We start from the raw sequence: 22,961 nt of genomic DNA, 5'->3' as shown, positions 1-22,961 counted from the left end.
TGATACAAAAATTAAATGGCATGTTTTGTAACTTTATACGATATTATATCTGTTTTGTAATTATAACAACCCTCAGTTGAGGAAAGCCAACATCCAAGTGGTCAGTAGCCACAGTGGTTAGAAGCCATCATTATGAATACGTAGTGCAGACATAGTCAAGTCTAGTATAGCAATTAGCAACCTTGGCGATGAGAATGGAGGAAATGATTAATATTTCCATGGAGGTAGGCAAAAATATTATAACAACAATGAAGACATAAAGCAACTCATATTCCAGGTTAATAAGCTAATTAAGCTGTTAAATTTAAATGCCCAAACTACGAATGATCTGTCAAAAGGAATGCATTGTTATTTGTAGGTAACTCTTATGTTTTGTCATCCATCAAACTACTGAAATTTAAAAAAAAAATCCATTTTTGGTAATCCTAAGCATTTTTTTAAAAATGCAAGTTGATCAAACCCCTAGAAAAATAAAATAATGATTATATTTCACTGCAAAATACCAGTGAAACTTAGCTAAGTAAAGACCTTTGGTTAAGATTAACAAATGTGTTTTCAATATGTTCCTCTGACATGAGTTATCTTATACCACCGAAGCTGTTATACTTCCAATCATGGCAGGGTGATCCAATACATTACAGCTATAGACAGGATTTGTGGACTCATGCTTCACAATGGTGAATTGTTGATAATGTTGTGTCATTAAAGAGGCATTTTAAAAATGAAATTACTTTGGATTTTACTTTTTCTTCAAAATTGTCTCATTTGATATTAGCTTGTATACACACTGCTCTTTGATATGAATATTATGGTAGATTGAAACCCAAGGTCTAGTTCCATTAGTCTTGCCATATTTAATCCTGTCAAAGCAGTCCAGGACTTGGGTTGAGCCAGAATTCTGTGTTTTCCAAGCATGAGGAAACGAGTTTGGTTTAATTCAATAGGTACTAAGATAATGACACATGACTACTGTGTAGCATCGTAACCTTTGAAATTGTGAGGCTCAGATGTGGGTACAGATACCTGGGAAGAAACACTGGTAGGAAGATTTTTATATGTTTATTCGAAATGTTTATATATGTGCATATCTATCTCATTTCTTCCTCTTCAATTCCTCCTTCATCCTCCTCACCATTTTCCCATCTGAATGCATGTGCTCTTTTACTTTCTTCTTCTTCTTTTTAAACCCACTGTTTCCTCTTAGGGTTACCTGTAGGTATATAGCTATAGAACCAATAAATAAATAAATAAATAAATAAATAAATAAATAAATAAATAAGTAAATCAATCCCCAATCTCCTTCTCCCTGCACAGCAGCCATTAACTATCAATAGCACTTCAGATAGAACTGGACTTTATGAAATCCTGCATCCATGCACTCATTGTTGTAACCTACAGAGCTCATAGCTGGAGAGGGATGTTGATGATTTTCCCCACTTGGTAGCATCGTCTAACACTATGAATCAAATTAGGTGGGGGTGAAGGTTCCAAGTCAATGCAAGCTTGATTTTTCCATGTCCCCTGATTTATAGAGAAGTTGGCTTCAGAGCCAAGGGTTTTACACCAAGCTTTAGATGGTGACCAAGAACAAGAGCGATAACCTGTAACTTTTTTGGTTAGGGGACATAGGTGAGTGTATTCAACAACTTGAAAACAGGAACTGGGCATTTTACATAACAACTTATGGTGTCTGGGAGAGGTGTTGCCCTACTATGTGCTCTGTGACTGTACAGCTCTGCTTGAGAGTATTGCAGGGTCTGTCTCAAGCAGACTGTGTTCACTTTCTACTTTCCTTACCAGCCTAGTATTCAGTCCTTAATGTTCATGAAGTACTGGGTCCTGCAGGTCTCCAAGAATATATGGAAAGAAGAACATATCAAATATACTCTTGAAGACCCTGGAGATGTCAGAATATCAAAAGTCTTTGTTCTGTTGTTTTTCCTGACAGCTAAAAAGTGAACACTTTTAAAAATATAAAATCCACCACATTAATTCATTTAAAAAAACTTTTCTTGAGAGACCAAAACTAAACTCATTCTAAATTATTAAAGCCAACATATTAATCTATTGAAAAGAAACATGATATGTTTACTCCCTAATCAGATTACAGTCTAACAATGCTACCAATTTTTGTAGGATGGCATTAATGTGTTGAAAAGTTCTCACCAGATGCATGTGGTCTTGCAATTGTATAACATGCCCTTATTTGGATTGTAGATACAATTAGCATTATTGATGTGAGCCATAAATCCAACATGAGCACGTCCATTTTCAAAACAGAATCAAACACTCAGAAACTCAGAAATGAAAAGGCTATGAAAGGATGATACTGACAGAGCTTAACATGTTACAGACATTTGCTAAGAAATACCTTTCCTTGCCAAAATGCAGTAGAAGCTAAGAAAGGATAAGAAAAGATTTTTTATTCCTGCAGAATCTAGAGAGGAATGTGGCTCTACTGACACTTGGGCTCCATACTTAAAGACTTACAATGGTGAAAAACCTGCTTTTTTAGCCATGTATATGTGATGGTTTCTTAGTCAGCTAAGACAGTATGGTGACCACAAGAATGAACCAAGTACCATAATGGGAAACTAGTTTCTTAAGATATATACAATATACCCATCTGGAACCCAGGGATGGCTGTGGGGTTGCTTAAAATGCTGTCCCAACTTCAGAAAGAGGACTGCAGTTATTTCCAGCCAGCCACTTAACACAGAAGGTTCTGAGTCCAGAATCTAAGCACAGGATTCAAGAGCCCACCAGGTTATTGATCTATCTCTATGAGACTTTAAGCTCTATAGACTCAACGTTTGTCCTTTTTGATGCTCAATGGTTGGTAGCTACAATTTTAAAGCCCTTTATAGACTGAACAGCATACTTGGTACTGAGAAAATGTTTTGGAATCTGGGCACAAAGAATTCAGAGTTCTACTACTAGGCCTGACATTTGGACAGGGCTAAAAGAAAAGGGATTTGGAAAGTCAGTAGCCAAGTATTTCTTTAATTCTCTAGCCTTCTCTTGGCTCTAAACCAGGCTTCTGCCTATATGATTGTAATGCAATGACGGAACATTAGGTTTCAACCTATAGATCATTGTGAGTGGCATCCCATTAAATTTTGCCTCCAGTTTAATGAACACGGGCAAAATGCACATCAGAGAGCCGGCAGGCTCTCAGCTAACACCCCTGCTGGCATTGACCTGACACTTTTGGATTGGATCCTTATAAAATCTTGGCAACTGGAAAACTGGGCTGCAGATCTGAAACCTGCTTTTAGTCAATTCTTTCTGGTATCAGCCACCTTACAGGACTGACGGGGAGGTGGGTGAAAGTAAGAACACTTCCCCATGTTCACAGCACTGTGCACGTGACTGTAACCTATCCACAAGGGACATGTGCTGGTATCGATATTTCAACAAATTACCACATCAAAAAACAAAAATACCTTCATGTTTCAAAATACTATCTTTGCACCAATTGACAGGCTATATTGGATTTCACTGGCCATCAGCCTGGTTGCATGTGGCATTTCACTTGTTTTCCTAGTCAAAATATTTAGTCATTTCTTGGCACTCACAGTCCAAATGAATATTCAATATCTATATACTTAACATTAAATCTAACAAGCAAAAAGTATTCAGATCTGTTACTCAGATACCTTCTCTCTCAAGACATCTTCCTGAATGGGTCTTTCCCTTCAGTTTTAAAATTCCAACAATTCATTCTTTTCCAAAAACTAAGACTTATAAATAATTCCAAATCTTATCTTTTCTCCAATCCTACATCCAGCAACATGCCTTATTCCTATCTTATGCTCCCCCCCACAAAAAAATAAAATAAAATTCAGTCTGACCAACTCTCTCCACTTCTACTACTATGGAAACATAAATTATCTCCAAGATCCCATTTAATCTTGAGAGTTATATCAAGCCAGACCCTCCTGCTCAGATGCTTCTCAGAGGGGAGATAAAGCTAGATTCTAAGACTCCAAGTAGAACCTACCACCTCATAAATTCTCTCTGCCTTGCTCCCTCTTTTACTGGTACAGCCAAGACTTCTTTAGTTCTCCCTCTGTCCCCCACAACCCATAACACAAGATTATCCCTGACCAGAACTTTCCAGTATCACCCCAGATTCAACAAGGCATTTAATTAAATAATACTGTCTCAGAGAGGCTGTCCTTTTCTAATTATCTAGATCTTCCTAATCTTGCGCGTCCTGAAGCAGTCTTGTCATTCCTCACGCTTTCGCAATTTTCTTCTTGTCCTTCCCCATCACTGCAGTACAGACTTTACATGGATACGTATTTTGTTGTTAATGAACTGCCAATTACCAGTGCCAAGAAATAGAGTGGAACTCATAAGGTATACAAAACGATTATTTGCTGATTGAAAGAATGAATGAACAAGGGAATGGAAGAATGACAGTCTCAGCTTCTAACTAACTTAGAGAGTAAAAGCAAGGGCTTATGTAGGCTGAAAGACATAGCCATAGTGAGTTTGTCAAAAGAGAACGTTATGCTTAGAACTACTTACTAAATATCTAGAAAGAGAAATAAAAGAGTTAAATTAGCCTGAAGACGTAGAGAATCATTTCATATTAACACGATCGTATGAATAGTTATAATTAACTGATGGAATAATGGAAAATTACAACAGCATCAGCATTGAAGGCTGAGAACTAGATGGAAGCAGGACTCATCTCCTAAGTCGTCACGACTGCCAGAGGAAGGTGAACTAGGGCATTCCAATTTGAAAAGCTTTCTTTTACTCCTTATGACATAGTGGCAAGATCAACTTTATCTCCATTTTACATATAAAGGGGCTGACTTATAAAGTCAAACTTCATGCAGACCCAGAGTACATGAAGGAGACAGGGTGAAAGCTCAGCTCCTGACCTATCATTTGTAGACATTTTCCCACTATGCTTCCATTCAGTATGCTTTCAGCTCAGATTACATTTTTTTAAAGACAACATGCATGGTCTCTAGCATTGGCTGTGGTCTCACAGTTCCCAGATGGTGCGATGATAAAAAATATCCTTGATCATTTGCTTCTAGGAACTAATGGCAACAATTTAACTTTCCTTTTAACACCTATGGCTATATGGGGTAATTGTCATCACCTTAAAATCTTTCACTTTCAAACCAGGGCAATTCCCCTGCCTGTAAAATGGTCTGCGATCAGAAACTGTGTCCCTACTTAACTGATTATATCTACTTTTTGCCCCCCTGGCAGGGAAGATTGTGCTAAAGTGGAAAGTGATTCCACGGAATAGGAAGCACGGTGCCCAGGACTATGTCTGCCAGACATTCTCCTCTGATATAGGCACAGTAAATTTATCAAAGCAAATTAATGCAAGAGTTTTAGACTTAAAGAGCTATCATTTATCATTATTTATTTGGGGGAAAACCATTTACAATCTACCACTGATTCAGCTATCAGAACAGAATCTACATTTAAAAGCATCTGTGAAGAAGTGATTTAAAAGTGAGATCTATTTAATTTTGATTGACTCTTGTATTGGTCGGTCATGATTTACCTGCCTTTACCCCCCTTCCTTCCTCTATTCTTTCTGCCCTTCCTCTTTTCCCCTTCTATGACAAGTTTAGAGGAATCCCCTGAGATAGGAGATAATATTTGCCACTTACAAAGATTAATGACAAAGGATTAATATGCATTATATGTATACAATTTTAAAAAAAAGAACATTTAAGACTGTCCTGAAACTTATGATCCCCTTGCAACTGTCTCTGGGTACTCGGAATACAGGCGTGAGCTCTACAGGTGTGAGTTATACAGGTGTGAGCTCTACAGGTGTGAGTTATACAGGTGTGAGCTTCTATCCTGGTCTCATGTTCTAAAATATCCCATAATAATTGATGCTAAATGCTGGCATGTTGTGTTCATAAAGCTACTAATAAATTATACACTAATTTTGTACTAGTCCTTGCAATACTAACCTTATATTGACAGGAATAAATACATCCCATCACCAAGTATGATAAGAATTTATTTAACAAGTATATTGTCAACACACATATACTACTAATTTCTTTGATTTTTCAACTTTTTTAGGTCATTGTTTTGTTTCCAAGATTTGTGTGGAGATGACCCTAAAGACAACATTATTATGAAGTGCAGCACTTGAGGACAAAATTTTTGGGACAGCCATCATTAAGAGACTAGTGTCCTTTTTAAGACCTGAAATGAACCACCTCAATGACAGCCCTACCCCATAACCCTGCTTCTTTCAATCCTACACTGGGAGCACACATTTTTTTCCTTATAGAGATTGTGCCAGTAAGAAATCATATTGGAGGCAGAGATTTGATCTCAGCAGACACCAAGCCTTCATTTTGTAACTCCCATCTTCCTTAACTATGGGAAATACATTCTACTGAAAATTACCCAACCACAGTTACATTCATCCAGCAGCAGAGACTAAGATATAAATTATATTGGTTTTCTTAATATTTTATCTTCTGTCCTAAGAACTTTATTTTTATTTTATATTTTATTTTCCATCCTAAACAATCTGGAGACATTGATGCTTGATAAAACAGTGCATCAGTTCTATTTAGATAAAAGTGCCCTTGTAGCTAGGAAGCACAGTCATACAAGTGGGCTTAAATATGGTCTGCAGTGGGTAAATTTTAGTGCGTTTACAGGAGTAGGGGCTTCTATTAGAGGCACAGAGTTTTGAGAATGGGTGTGATACCCTAACTGCTGTTCCTGTCCTCATTACTAATGCAGAGTTCAGGCTGGCCCCATGAGAGGAAACTTCTGACAAGCATGGAAGGATTGCTCTATAGAGTCCAGTGTAGAGGATACTGGTAAAAATGGTGGTAGTTTAATATTGATTTTTATCTGCCACTGAGCAGTTGAAGTGTAGCTCTTATGGCTAAGAAAATGAATCATATTTCATTATAGTTAAGTGTCCATAGATATAGAGAACAGAGGTTTCCCCTTTTCATAGTATAGGTTTAGAAATTAACATAAAATGTATATTGTTGATTATATAGAAAAAGACTGTGGATTTTATTACTGTGAACTTCTTTAATGATAGTTAAAAAACCCCATTTTTCTAAAATTACTGCAAATTATTCCAGTAATATTTGTCATCATATATATATATATATATATATATATATATATATATATATATATATATATATAAAATCCAAATGCCTTGTGTCACTAGAATATTTGGCCATAGGTCTTGCCTGCTATAATTCTAATACTTGAAAATATGTTTTACATCAAGAGACTTTTTAACATATTATCCAAGTCTCCGGGCTACCAAAAGAGACCAACTGGCCATTCTTGTCTACATTCTTGCTCTTCCTCTCTAGACTTGTGTCTGGACCACTACCAACTGGCTTGTCATTAATTCTGTCCCCATAATTACTTCAGATATTGTTTTTCAAATTTCTTTGCACTTCAGTTGTGTTGTGATCAAGATGGTGATTGTTAGAATCCAGATCAAGTCATTAAAGAAACTATCCAGACACAATTACAATACAGATGGACAACTGTAAAGACAGGTAACTTGTATTTCTCATCTCCATCACACACAGAGTACATATCTTATTCCATTTGTGTCTTTTAATCAATAATATATCTATAATATTAGAATGTAGTAGCCCATTTAAGAGATAACATATTCCTTTCTAATCATATCTTTATTTAAGGCCACAAAAATGTATACTAGGCAAAATTAGAGGATTAGGCCATGAGATTTAAGGACTGTCACATAGTAATCAAATGACTCCCAAACCATAGCTCTTAAGCAAGTCTTACCTAGTGAAGTGATTATAGGTGTGAGCACATCACTTCTTTTATAGCCTGGAGAGTTGGTACTATGTCATTAGTTAATTCTCATATCGATGAGATTAGGAGATTTCTGGCTATTGAGTGACTACTAGATGGCAGACAAGACCTAGAAACTCTCCTATTATTGCATTTCACCTTCACAGCCTGAGAAAATGTGAAATAGATAATACCTATCTTTATAGACTTTGGGAAAGCTAAGCCCTAACAATTATAGGACTAGCTTCTGGGATGCATGCGGTAATATTCATTGTTCTAATCATAACCACCATACAGGCAGAAGCCTTCCACAATAAAAAAAAATTACTTAAAGTAGGAAAATGTAACTAGTTATACACACTTATGAATTTTTAAATTAATCAACCCGAGAGGTTGCTTTCATTATATAGAATATAGTAGACTTAAGAACGTTATTTACAATTCTTAACTACAAAAGAATTTTGCAGAAAATTGTGCTGTGCTCGAGCAAACAGGATTTGTATTGTTACTCAGGCCCTCGAGCCTGTATGTGGTCCATTTTAACTTCCTTTATGATTAAACTGCCTTAATAGCATTTTTGGGACCCCACATAATACAAAAATTCTCCACATGTGGTATGAAAAGATTAGACATGTCTTAGGCAGGCAGGGACTTAAATCCTGCCTGATAATACGGTGGAGAAATTACACACCACAAAAGCAAGGGAGAAAGGGCAAAGGTTTAGCAAAAGGAAGATATAATCAGGGGACACGAGCCTTCATAAAAACCAAGCTTTTCTACTCTAGGCTATTAGTTTATAAACTGGATCTCAGACGGTTGATCTCTCGAAATGATGACAGCAGAATTTATGCACTTGTAGAAGCAGTTGTCCATGATTTATGTTTCACACAAATTTGCACTAGGCTTTATCCCTTGAAAATACAGTTTTCCTAATGGAACTGATGACTCAAATAAAACGAAAGTCTGGACGTTAAGGTTGTAGAAAAGTGGCACAATGTCCATATACAATTGCTCCGTCATATTCTGGGAAAGAGCTGTAAAAGCAGCAGCTAAATATAAACCAGGATGAGATCTGCTTTCAAAGGATAGACTAGTTCTGCTAGTGCAAAATACTGACAAAATTTCTCCTCCTTTGGTTGCGTCTCTCAATTTTCACTGCATAATAAAATACAGCTCTGTACTTTCTCTAAAAAATACAGTGATATATATATATATATATATATATATATATATATATATATGAAATGAATGGTAGAAGACTAGATCTCTTGGGTATACCATCTTCCTCAACATTTTGTGAGTTAATAAGTAATCTCAGTGATGTTTTTATATCGCTCTAATGGCATTTACTGCAGCATCTATTAGCTATAATAATGCAATTTATTTATCATAATGTCTATAATAGATGAAGTAAGGGAGCTGCAGAGTACTCCGTATAAATGACGTCGATGGTGTGGCTTAGCGTCTGGTTTCTAAAAGGATACTCTGAATTCACACCCTGCTGACATAAGCTGAATTGATCCTATCTACCAATCAACTCAGGAAAAGAAAAATATACCAACGGTGACTCTCAGAAAACAGAGCTAAGTCGCAGGCCAACACAAACATGATCTTTAATCTAGTCTAAAAGAGAACCGAGGCTATTTCAATGGAATTGCTGTGAATAAAGATCAAAACTTAAGAAAATCGCTCTTAATGAAAAGTTACTCAAGGCTGAAAGGTGTTTCTCGAGCAGAAGGCATCTCCATTTTCATTCTGTGCAGAAAAAAATTGTTTACACGTTGCATACCACGCATCAGTAACATTCAATTGGACACCTATATTGTTCATTGCTTCATCATAGAATGTGCCAGCTTTTAAGCAAAATAAATGTTGATAGGAGTCAGGGTCTAGTTTATTTATTTGTTTGTTGTTCTGTTCTTGTACCAACTGGAATCCATGTCTTTTGGCATTCTGAATCTGTTCTCAAACACTGAACTATGGTGCCAACTCCACTCTGTAGTTTTCTGAGTAGACAGCACCAAATGATATTGAAGACATGATGACAGTGCTCTTGTAATACAGTATTGATCTGAGGAGGTGAGTTTACAATGATGGCTCAGTGGTTAAGAGCACTGATTGCTCTTCCATAGTTCCTGAGTTCAAATCCCAGCAATCACATGATGGCTCATAACCATCTGGAATGAGCTCTGGTGCCCTCTTCTGGTGTGTCTGAAGACAGCTACAGTGTACTTATATAAAACAAATAAATCTTTAAAAGAAAAATGAATGGATACATAGTCATCTCTGTAAACATGCTCAAGAACAAACATATAGCACTGTGTGTGTTTCATTTAAGGACTTCCTGTAGATGCTCTTATTGGGCAGGTTTGACTATTAGATGTGTGTGCTCTTTACTTCCTCCAAGTTCTACGAGCACCGTTAATATGTTGTATGCATGTTCCTTTCTTTAAATTAGTCTGGAATAGTATTAGGACACAGTAGCTATTCACAAAATATAATTGGACATTTTAAGACACTTTTTGCATGCTACAGTTAAGGATATTTGTGGATACACATAGTTATATAGGTTAATTTAATATAATAATTGCATTAAAATGTCAGACTATGTATCACAAGGAAATGCTCCTATTAGCAGCTGTCATGAAATGTGTTTTGGTTCCTTGATTTCAAAATATTTGTGTTTATACAAAGCATAAGATAATAGAAAACAAAAATAAAAAATAAAAATAATCAAACAACAAGAAACCCATCTGACTTTTAAAGTATGAAACTTTAAAATAATTTTATAGAGTAAAGAAAAAATATGGTGTTCCTGGTGAGAAAGCCAGGCTGACTAAACCAGGATTATCAGAAATACAAAATAATCATGAGTGGTTATTCTTGAATACTATGTGAAAATAATTCTAGAAAGTATTGGGATTATATATGAATATTTAACATATTACATAGAAATTTCATATTTAAAAGAAAACATAGTCATGTTTAGATTGAGTGCAGTATTAGAATAATTTATAAGATATTTCTATATATATATGTATATATATACATATATATGTATGTATGTTAAGTTCTTGGTAGAACACGAAAATGTACTAACTCGACTTTTTAAAATTTGCATAAAATATAGTTAGCCACATTTTATCATGGTTTGGTGAGGTGAACTTATTTTATTTTCCACACTTATTTTAGAGTATCTAAAAAATTATTTCAAACTATTGTTCACTGTATATTGAGCTGATAACCATCCTCCTGCTTCAGCTTCTTCCCAAGTGTTGAAATAATACACATAAGCTGCTAACCCAGCTATGAAAAATCTTTAAATTATATAATTAGATGTATAAATATAGTAGATAATTAAGTTATAATTAATATAATATAAAAGTGTAATTTGTGGTTTTACTTCATTTTATTGCTCAAAAGTACTAAATGTTCAAAAGCATTCAATTCAATATATGTGAACTGCATTGGTTTGAATGGCAATGATCCCCACAAGCTGATATGTTTGAACACTTGGTAGCTAGCTAGTGGAATTGTTTAGGAGTGGTAAGGAGGTGTGGCAATGGTTGTGTTGGACATGTCATGTTGGAGGATGTATAACTTATTGAAGAAGGTATGTCATTGGTTGTGGCTTTTAGGTTTTAAAAGTTCAGGCCAGTACCATTGTCTTTCTGTCTGTCTGATGCCTCTCTCTCTCTCTCTCTCTCTCTCTCTCTCTCTCTCTCTCTCTCTCTCTCTGTGTGTGTGTGTGTGTGTGTGTGTGTGTGTGTGTGACATGGTATATATACATGCATATACAACAGCACAAGCATGCATAGAGGTCAGAAGACCATGTAGAGGAGTCAGATCTCTCTTACCACCAGGATTGGAACTCAGGTTTTCAGGCTTGATGAAGGTGTCCTTAGGTGCTAAAACATCTTCACGGCCCTTTGTCTAGTCATTTAAATCAATGAAACAACACAAGATTCTTTGGATGAAGATTGTGAGAGCATTTCAAATTCTACAGGTGCATGGTTAGAGATGAGGTATGGCCTCTTGCTTAAATCGACTTTGTGGAGATGATGGCTGCAGTTGTCTTTAATTAGTCTAAAGATTTCTATAAAACCACATTCTTTATACTCATGGTCCTAAAAGTTACCTACTGGATTCTGTTTAGCATCCTCTGAGCCCTACTAACTCTTGAAGATGTTTATGTCACAATGCTTTTGAAGTTACTATATGGAATATTCTTTTTATAAGGCATTTATAAAATTATTAAGGCTTAACCATTTCTACTTTCATGGATGATTAGCCTATATTGTCTCTGTTATCACAGCAACAAGAAACAAGGCTGTAGATCTTCCAATGAGTCAATCATTCACCAGTTCTCAAGATCTTAATCTACTCTCTCTAACCTTACCACAGTGGTAGCCAAGACTGAAGGTAGTGAGCTGTTTCCGTGATTAATTTTGATATTTTTAAAAGGCATGGTTGGGATTCTCTCTGTAGATCTGGTTGCCCTGAAACTCACTTTGTAGTCCAGGGTGTCCTCCCACTTACAGAGATCTGCCTGCCTGTTCCTCCAAAGTGCTATGATTGAAGGAATGCACCACCCATAAAATGTTGATTAATTTTGCATTCGCTCATTCAGGTGTTTCTAATTCATATGTCACCTTTAAAATATATGTTTAATTATATTTAAGTTAAACAGATTTTTAAAGAGAACATAACTCAATGGGAGCACAAAAAACATAGACAGCATTATTAATTGGAGAAGAGGGGCTAGAATCAGGTATGTGTTTTAACGTAGCTTATTATAAGTAAGGATTCGGTGAACTTAACTTTTAGATTATAATGCTTTCATGGTTGCTTGTTCAATTAATTCGTCCCCTAAAACATATGGAAAATGTATAAGCAGAACTTAACAAAGCAGAGGAATGTTTTACTCTGGGCCTCTCAAAATACAAATCATTAAATTTTAAGTCGTTTGAGTGTCCAGCTCCTTTACTTTGGCATCACATAGTTTACTATAGTAAGTAGATTTCGAGGACGTTGTAGTAAATAGTTATGACTGTCCATATCCCCGATGCTTCTTTTCAGCTTATGGTAGCTTCATGGTCATACTTGGTACATGTTTAAGTTTTTCAGTAGGTTCCTGAGATTAAAAGTTTCATGCTATTAGTTTTTTCTATAATATTAGACACTTCATAAAAATAACAAGTTATACAAAAAAATGAATGCAAGCGGATGCTGATGAAATGGTGTCATCAGGGTAAGGTGCTTCTTAGAAGAGAAGCACGGGGTTACTGGGGGTAAACTGTGTCTTTCCAGTTCATAATTCCCTATTACGGTTTGAGTAAGGTCAGTCCCTCATTAAAATTTTAATTCACTCTTAAAAGTGCTTAAGTTAAATGGGTAGCTCTCCCTTCTGTGTTGTCCCTTTGAAAGAGTTCTCTGAAAGCACACAAAGATGTTGTAGACAGTGACTATAAATGCCTTAGAAATCACCCTTCGCTTTTCATACTCACACTCAGGCTGAGTGGCCACCTTGATGGGTTGAGAACTCTCCCCTGGTCCCCACTCATTGTAGGCAACAACTCTGAAGGTATACATGGCTTCTGGTTTCAAGTTTCCCACAGTAAGCTGAAGGGACCCAGGCTGGGTTGTATTCAAAGCTCGCTCCCTAGGAAATCAAGGTGAAAAATAATATTATCTTAAGATGAAAACATTCCCCAAACTTTGTTTGGTATACCGCAGTAATGAGCAACCAACAGGTTGCTTTCTCATTTAATGTTGACTCTGGAATAAATTCAGGCATTCGGAGGTTGATGATGAAAATTAATGAATGGAAAGGTCCCATAAGAAGATATTGTAAAGTCTGAGAGAGAGTTTAAACCACCACCATTCTCATAGCAAATTGCAAATTAAAGTTTTGTTACTTGAGGTTTTTAAAATTTAACTTTCAAAAGTCATGACAAGTAAAGAGCTAATAAAATAAGAAGAAACATCTTTAATCATGACAGGAAGATAAACTTCACAAAAACCAACTAAAGAGATAAGTCAAGGTTTAAACCATTCCACAATTTGGTCTTTCTTAGTATTGTGTACAAATTCATTCATGCAATTTTTTGGTTGGAAAGCAAAATGAAGATGAGAAGTATTTCTGTATATATATATATATATATATATATATATATATATATATATATCAAATTCTGCCTCCTATGGTTCCTTGAAGTTTAGTCACAGGAAGAATTGACATTTATCTCTTTGTAAAGAAAAATGATTTTACACACATGTCTCCTTGTCCTGTTCTTCAAACTACAACTACATAGGTTCAAACTGTTTACCAACAAAGACATTTCTCCTGTTGGGGTAAAATAGAATCTGCAGACAAAGATAGGATTTATAGCACACAAAAAGAGGTGAGAAATTCTGTGGCTGCTGGACACTGACATTCAACAAGGAGAACTAGTAAAATAATTTTAAAGGGTAACTCTAGACCTTCATATGGTCACTGATCCTTAGTATGTACTTGATAATACAGATTTAAGAAGAGAATCTAAAACCGTTGGGTTGTATCATAATTTTTATTGCTCAACAATGTTTTAATAATTTCTCATGGGGATCTGGTGTAAATGTTAATTTTGTCGCTGAGTTTTGTCTTATTTTGGAGGACATATCTATTTTTATCTAATTTTAATTAGATTTTTCACATGTTTTCTTAAGGAAACACTTTCAACTTCATGGGCCACCACAGAGATAAAAATTAAAATCATAGTGTCATTGGTGCTAGTCAGTCATAATGGCTATTGTCAAAAGACCAAAATAATATTGAGTGAATAGTAACAGAACTAAGTTTTCTGTGGTCCTTGGAAAAACATTATTCACAGATTTGCCATATATTTAATTTTTCTATTTATCTGAATATTATTAAAATAAATGCTGTCAACTGTCAATAGGCATTTGCACTCTCATGCTTCTTGCTGTGCTCTTCTCAATAGCAAAGATTTGACCAACTTGGATACCCATCATGGGTGGATGGTTAATCATGGGGTTATACACATGGGGTACATACACAACAGACATGATCCAGCAATAACCGGGAATACAGCCAGTGATCGGGAAAGGGGTTGGAACTGGAGTTTCTCTTCAGTAACATAAGCCATCTATAAAGAAGTAAGTAACATAGGTTCTTATATGTGGAGTCTAAAATTAGAAAATAAATCAGATTTGATCTGACTACAAAATACTAGATGTTGGGTACTATGGAAGCAAGAGAATTAGAGGGAAACTGGATAATGGTTACCAAAATATTACAGAAGACTGATAAACTCTAGTGTTTTGCAGCACGCCAGGATGGCTATAATTTATAATAACATACTATGTATAATACAAATAACGGAGGAATGCTCAGAGCCTGATTTTTCCACAGACTTATTTGCCAACTTATCAGTAACCTCAGCATGAAGAATTGCCCGAATGGTTTTGTATTTTGCCTATATCTGTAAGATAATTGTAATTGATGATTGATGTAAAAAATGGCCCAACCTACTGTGATGGTTGAGCCCTAGGCAGGTGTGTCTGGGCTTTTAAGCATCCACATCTGCGATCTCCACAGCTGGCGGGACCATCCAGTGCTCTCAGAGATTAAACCACCCTCCAAGGATTGTATAGAGCTCCAGCCTAGTAGAGGATGGCCTGGTCTGACATCAATATGAGGGGAGGCCCTTGGTCCTGTGGAGGTTTGCTGCCACCAATATAGGGGATGCTGGAGCGGTGGGGCTGGAGAGGGTAGGTGGGTGGAGAAATACTTTCATAGAGGCAAAGGGGAAGGGGAGAGGGCGGATATGGGATGGGAGTTTGTGAAGGAGTAACTGGGAAGGGAATACCATTTGAGATGTAAATGAATGGGATGATTAGTAATAAAAACACCCCCCTCCCAAAGAAAAGAAACATAGTGATCATGAGACAGAGTGAGCCAGGAAACAAGCAGGTTGGTCAGATGAGTTTCTCCTTCATTTCTGCTTTAGTTCCTGTCTAACTTCTGTCAAAGAATCCTAGCTTGGAAGTAGAAGATGAATTAAACGCTTTTTGCCTCAAGTTGCATTTGGCGTGGCCGTGTTTATCACAGCAATAGATAGCAAACAAAGTCACCTCTCAACACAATAGAATGATAGAAATATTCGATCTCATCATTTGATCAGTATTTTAGTACTTATGCACTAAAATATCTCACTGTATCTCATAAATATGCATACTTATCATGTGTTAATTAAAAGTGATAGGACATGTTTAAGAAGATAAAAATGCCAACAGCCCCAATTTGATCATTACACATTTCATATATGCATCAAATTATTCTAGGTCCTCCACATACGTGTCTATTTAAAATAAAACTAATCAATGCCAAAGAGAAAATGAAGTCTCTTAATCAGAGTCCACGTCCTATAATTATCTTGCTAAGTTGAAGCACATGAATGCACCTACTTTTTATCCCATTTCCTTTCCTGACTTTGAAGAATTCATTACTTCATCTTTTGTGAGTCTTTTGGTATAGACAGAAGGCCCCAGGGACCGTCAGTGAGTGCTCTCCTGACAACTGAAAATGTAATACCACATATCCACAAGGTTTAGGTGCACGCTAGAGCAGCAGGAGACACTGTCAGACAAGCCTTCCTCACTTCAATTATCTTTACTTAGAGGGGGGATGTGGTGCTCACCTGACTAAAGTTAGGGCACTAAGTAGCGTGTGGCTTCTAGAATCCATTCATCCAGAGATTCTCTCATAGAAACTCTAGAGAATGAGGACTGAAACTTGAATCTTCTTACCGGAAAGCAAGAATAGGCAACTTCCCCTTACTATTACCAGACAATGACAAAGAGGTGGTTAATGGGAACATTTATTTCTTGCTTGGGCAAAGCTGTCTCAGGTTACCATTTTAATATTTCATGGCAAGGTGGCAAGTTGGTACACCAACTTTGACAAAGGGACAGTAACCCCGCTGCTTTGCAACAGTGTCACTATACTTCATAGTTTTAAAGACATTTTTAAAAACTCTTTACAGCATTTTTAATTGTATTTTGAGAGTGTATCTAACTAGGTTGCCCAGTCCATCACTAACAATGCAATCCCCTGCCGAGGCTTTGTGGTCCTTGAGATTACAGATGTGTGTATCTCATGGCAAGCTAGCCCTGTGTTAGTCTTAAAATGATCATTGAGTTAAAACAGCAAAACTAGGGATTCTGGGGAGAGGTAATTAAGAAGGCTTGAAGCATGGGCATGAGAGAACTGAGATAACCAGTAAAATGAAGGACAGGGCTCTGGGAAAAAGAAATCATGAAAGCTCCCAAACATCCCCTCCCATAGACACCCTTGGCTTCTTCTCACCTAACCCCAGTAAACACCTCAGCCTGACAGGTGGTTACAACTTTACACAATTCCTTGCATCTAAGGAATCTATTTGTAGAATAAACTTTGGGTCAGTATGTATTGCAAGAAAGCTAATTTCAGGAACAGGACAGCCTTACAATTGTTCCAGGAGAAGAGATGCTACACCATGTCTTAGAGATGCTACACCACGTCTTAGAGATGCTACACCACGTCTTAGAGATGCTACACCACGTCTTAGAGATGCTACACCACGTCTTAGAGATGCTATACCACATCTTAGAGATGCTACACCACATCTTAGAGATGCTACACCATGTCTTAGAGATGCTACACCACGTCTTAGAGATGCTACACCGCATCTTAGAGATGCTACACCATGTCTTAGAGATGCTACACCACGTCTTAGAGATGCTACACCACGTCTTAGAGATGCTACACCACATCTTAGAGATGCTATACCACGTCTTAGAGTCCAGATACTACAGGCGAATTTTATCCTTGCCTACAGCTCGGTCCTCTCTCTACTCTGGAATGTGCACTCCTTGTTTCTGCTCATTTACTTGAGGGAAAAAATATGCTCCAGGGGGCTGTGGTGTGAATTCTTCTCCCTCTGGAGCACAGCAATCAAGACTGCTTGCTGAACTGAGAATTCTGATGAGGTTGAGGAATGAGGACACAGTGGAAAAGACTTCTTCCAGTAACACATATTATGTCGTCAACATTAGTTAGTTGCACTTTGAGGCACAAAGCAAACAAAATAGCATCTTTTGGAAATTTGCACCCAGACTTAACTCTGCTTAGGTCACTGTACTTATAGGTCCTTCTGTCTCAAAAGACATCACAATGTACTTGGTGCTTGCAATACAAGGCTAGTTTCTCCTAATGCTTTGTCTTTGACATTGACTTTCAGTTATCCCTACTTTCCATTGAATCCTCTTTTTCTTGTATGTAATCTGTCAGTTCAGGCCCTTGGTCTTGTGTCCTGTAGCTGAGACAATCTCATGTCCTTGGGACAATCTAAAACTCCTTGCAGTGTGACCCAGCCTTTTCACCCTCCTCAGTGAAAAGCCCACTTTTGGTTGAAAGCAATCCCCTTCTGCTCCATCTCACTCCAACTTAAGCAGCGACCATCTTTCAACTCATATTTCCTTTTGGATTTGGCAAAATCTTGTAATTAGGACCCGACTGAAATGTAGTGTCTGAGTCTTATATGTCTTCTCTCCTGGTTCTAGCAACACTAATCAGTATCTCTCCATATTGTTATTACATTCAACATAGCATTTATAACACATTATAATGTATATTAATGTTCATGACTATCCCACTGGTGTAGCTGTTTATTATGAATAGAAGCCACATTACATCCCTGCAATATGCACAAATGCCACATAGAGATTCTTAGGATACCGAACAGCTAGGCCACTGGGATTCTTATTGTTTTAGATGAGTGCATAGAATATTTTGAAAAAAGTTGAGTGATTCTATACATAAAACCTCAACACACCCATTATTTTAGAAATTTCTAGAATCTGTATTTAACTTCATCCCAATCTTATATTACTTGGCTTTCCTGAGGATGGCTGTGCTATGTGCAAACCAGAGAGTATGAGCTGTTCAAAGAAAAAATTTCAATCTAATGTTCCTCTTACGAGCAGAACAAATAATCATTTCTCCAGTTATTTTTGTTTGTTTATTTTATTTGGGGCAGGGTGTTGTCATTATCTTAGCTGAATTCAGAACTTGCATTTTTTTTTTTTGCTTCAGAGATAGAGACTGAAGATTAAACTTGATTCTGCTTTTATTCAGATTTATTAGTAACAAAAATTTTTACGATATAAATATAGTCTGCCTTAGCTAAGTGTATCAGGTGTTAACATTTAGTTCTAATGGTTTAGCAACAAATGCTGTCATGAGGTGCCAAGTACCTAATTGGTTGCTTCCAGGAAGAAGAATCACATTAATTCCTTTGTAGTGGAGAAACTGTATTTAATGAAATATTTTTAGCAGCTCCTGGTTCTCATTTTAATTTCAGTTTTGTTCCTCTAGTGAGTATAAGTAATACAATAAGACCGGCTGGCGCACGCCTGTAATACAAGTGTTGAGGTCAGAGGCTGAGACAGGAAGATAATGGTTTTGAGGCCAGTAGAGGAGACACAGTGAGTTTCTATGAGAAAATAGAGTAAAAGCACAATCATGGAAATATTTCAAAACTAGAAATTAATGTTTACTGCAATATGACTCAAACTGACAGCAATAAGAATCTCCAAATATGAGGCCAGGAGAAACAGCCCAACCATTAAGAATACTTCCAGGTTTTTGCAGAAGATCCATGTTTTTGCAGATCTTGTCCTAGTACCCACATGGCCACTCACGGCTGTCTCTAACCAAGCACATGGGTAGCATATGCATTAATGCAAATACTCCAACTCATTGTCTTAGGGTTTTACTGCTGTGAACAGACACCATGACCAAGACAACTCTTTAAGGACAACATGTAATTGGAGCTGCATTACAGGTTCAGAGGTTCAGTCCATTATCATTGAGAGAGGAGCATGACAGAGCCCATGCAGGCATGATGGGGGAGAAGTGGAGAGCTCTACATCTCCTTCCAAAGTCAAAAAAAAGAAAGCTTGTTTCTAGGCAGCTAGGGTGAGGGTCTTAAAGCCCATTCCCACAATGTCACAATTCCTCCAACAAGGCCAAACTTACTACAACAAGGCCACACCTCCTAATAGTGCTACTCTCTGGGCCAAGCATATAAAAGCCATCATGCTCATAAAATAAATTGTATTCAAAACTACATGCAAATGTTGTGTTTCCCACTGTTAAGGTATCGAAGATTTTTTAGGGGGGAATAAAAGCTATTTTTTAGAGAAAAAAACATCTGAGAAAAGTCATTACCAGCTACTCTGTTGAAAAAAAAATCAACATTTTGGGGGATGGTGAGAGCTATTTCCATAAGATATTAGTTAAAATGTTATTTTTTTCTTGAATTGTGAGAAGAAAACCCCTGGTTCCAGGCTGTTTATAACTGTGTGCTAATGACAGTCTCTGCCTTTAGGTTTAGGATATATCTAAGACATGGATTAAAGAACACATTAATACTAAAAAGAAGTTGAACATATATTTGTGGGAAGGAAGGTTTGTCTTCATATAGTTTAATTTGCTTAGCCTCAGTACCCATCCTTATGATCAAACAGCTGGATTTGGGGGTTGTCACTTTAGTCTCCTGAATGAGCCCAGCTTTCCTGCTTGGCCACAGTACACATTCACACACTTCAGATCGCTGATCAATTAATCTGGCCCAAACTTTGCTAAGCTACACATTAGTCTCCTCAAAGGCAATCTTTCCATTGTTTCTACTGAAATGAGGTAAGACCATTCCAAATACATCATGTTTCGAACTGAATTTAATTTCATTATTTGCAAATTGGTACATTTCCAGCCTCCTAGTCTCAGAGAACTGCACGAAGCTTGAGCTTTTTGAGTTACCACAGAGAATTGGCTAAGGGATCCCCAGCCAGCAGGAATTTCAAGACAGAAGATATCAAGTCCTGAGCTTCTGTGTGTTCAGTGTGAGTTCTGGATCAGCAAGGGCAACATGGACCTTTCTAACTAACTAAATTTAAAAAATGATACACTAACAAAAGTGATGCGGCCCCTACCTCTACTCTGTCTTCCTGCTTCCCTATGGCTCTGCTCCTCTTTCCCTATCTTCTGTATTCACATTAGTTCATTACCGGGTCCTAACAGCATTACTTCCTATCTGTTCTGTCTCCACAGACACACCCTTCCTTTCAACCAGAATCATTTTTTCTTTGACTTCTTCAGAGGCTTGCTGCCTCCCTATTGGGTTCCAGGCAGATGACCTCAGGTCTAGCTTTCTATTCATAGCCATTCTTGTAGACTAAACTTTAGCCCATATCAGTGCCATTTTTTCTAGGAAGATCTTTAAAGATTTCCAGAGGAAGTGTGGTTTCTCTACTAATTCTACGTCAGTGCAGGGAGAATTATTGAGCCATGTTCAACATGTGCTGATTAAATGAAGAATGGTTCGTTTACATGTAGCCTTGTGAGGTGGAAGTATTCAGACACGTCAGGTAACACAGACTCACATGGTGTTTTGCCAAGACGAACTCGTATTGTGTTTTGCTGAGGCAAGACCAGAGGGAAGACAGGTGATGTTTGGAGAGAGTATAAATAGGACTCAATGGAGAGAGATGACATGTTTGCACAGCTAGATTTGAATCACTTTGTTGGTGTTGAGTCTTCTACCTGAGCGACTTTATCAGAGACCTGGTGGTTTCTGCTAGATCCTGTCAGTACTGCTGATTCCTGTTTGGTATCCTGACACTGTTAACCTGAACAGCTGGTATCCTGAAAAACTGAGCTTGGAATCAACCCAAGAAACTAGTTCTAAACAAGTCCACATCCGCTTATCCTATTTACCATATCTTCTTCCCTGACTTTGGACAGTGGGCTAGAAGATGGCTGGAAGAATTTAAGAACCTTATTAAAAGTAGATTTTGAAAAATCTAAGGCCACACCTCTATAGATGGCCCATTTCAGTTTTCAATACACTTTACATTCATTGGAGGAAGGAAGTCATTTTCTCAGTCACTGTCCTGGAAACATATTTTGGTAAAAGTTGCCTACAGTTTACACTGGTGTAGAGGCTCTGAGAGGAGGGCAGGCTTCCCCAAGCTTTATGCCTGGGTCACTATGGTACTTTGGATACTGAGGCTTGTCCTTTTTTCATTACAATGCACTCCTTCATGGATAACAGGCTTCCTCAGCTGCAGAGTCCTCAACTCTGAAGAGCAGGGGAAGAATATGTAAACACCATGTTGGAAAATGTAATTTTCTAAAATGAATCCTCCATGTCCGTCATAAATCCTTGTCTCTAATCCCTGGCAGTGAGCACAGGTTTCTGAGGCAGTGCAGAGCCATATAAAACCTCAATGCTGCACAAAGGAGACTGGGTTCACGCTTTTTCCTATTGCAAAAAAGCAGGTGACCTTGAACATGTCAGCCGTGTCTGGGAACCTCCCACACTTCATTTTCAAAATGAAGCTACCCACCTTATCTTCCTACCTCACAGGGCTCCTGTGGGAATTAAATTGGATGATGCTTATAGAAGAGCTTTAATTCTCTCATGTGTGCTCCTACAGTGCTTTACATGTACCTCTTAAAGGAAAATATCTATTTTGTGCCTATAGTGAAGGGATCACCTTGCACTTAAATCCTGGTTCTACTGTTTACTACTGACAAATGTTCTTAGGCACTATTTATCAGTCTTTCTGAATATGCTGTTCTATAAATGGAAATTATCATAACTACATTATCTTGGGATCAAGTGGAATAATGTTTATGAAAGTAATATATTTCCCCTCTAAGTAAGTGTCAGGAAATGTCCCTGTATTTCATATATTTTAATTTTTGAACCTCCACAATTATTTATATGCGACAGTGGTTAACAAAAACTGTTTTTTTCCTCATGGGCAAAGAACTAATGTTTCAGGCACATTTATAGGTTTCACGTAATATCCATCACAATCCTACATACCAAATATTGTTGTCACCCCACACAAGGAAAGAGAATCACAAATTTTATGTGCTTTCTCTTGATTGTCAACTTCATCGGATTAGAAGACTAGTAGAAAATCAATAAGACAATATTCTGGGTGTGTCTGCAGATGTTTCCAGAAACAGTGTGTATAAGACAAGAAACTGAAGAACTATGGTAGGATTGTCAACAGGTAAATTCCAGGGTGGA

General features: G+C 37.2%; 1 protein-coding gene across 1 annotated transcript in view; it reads right to left on the bottom strand.

Annotated features, from left to right (window-relative positions):
* Positions 1–22,961, bottom strand: part of Dcc (DCC netrin 1 receptor) — a 1,074,495-nt gene that overhangs the window by 282,524 nt on the left and 769,010 nt on the right. Inside the window, exon 9 of the mRNA XM_032886223.1 lies at positions 13,320–13,474. Within this exon, the coding sequence (XP_032742114.1) occupies positions 13,320–13,474 (155 nt within the window). The remainder of the gene's footprint in view (positions 1–13,319; positions 13,475–22,961) is intronic.

Source organism: Rattus rattus, chromosome 15, assembly GCF_011064425.1.
Source record: "Rattus rattus isolate New Zealand chromosome 15, Rrattus_CSIRO_v1, whole genome shotgun sequence".
Taxonomy (NCBI): domain Eukaryota; kingdom Metazoa; phylum Chordata; class Mammalia; order Rodentia; family Muridae; genus Rattus; species Rattus rattus.
Note: the sequence above shows the minus strand (reverse complement) of the source record. Positions and strands in the feature narration are given on the sequence as shown.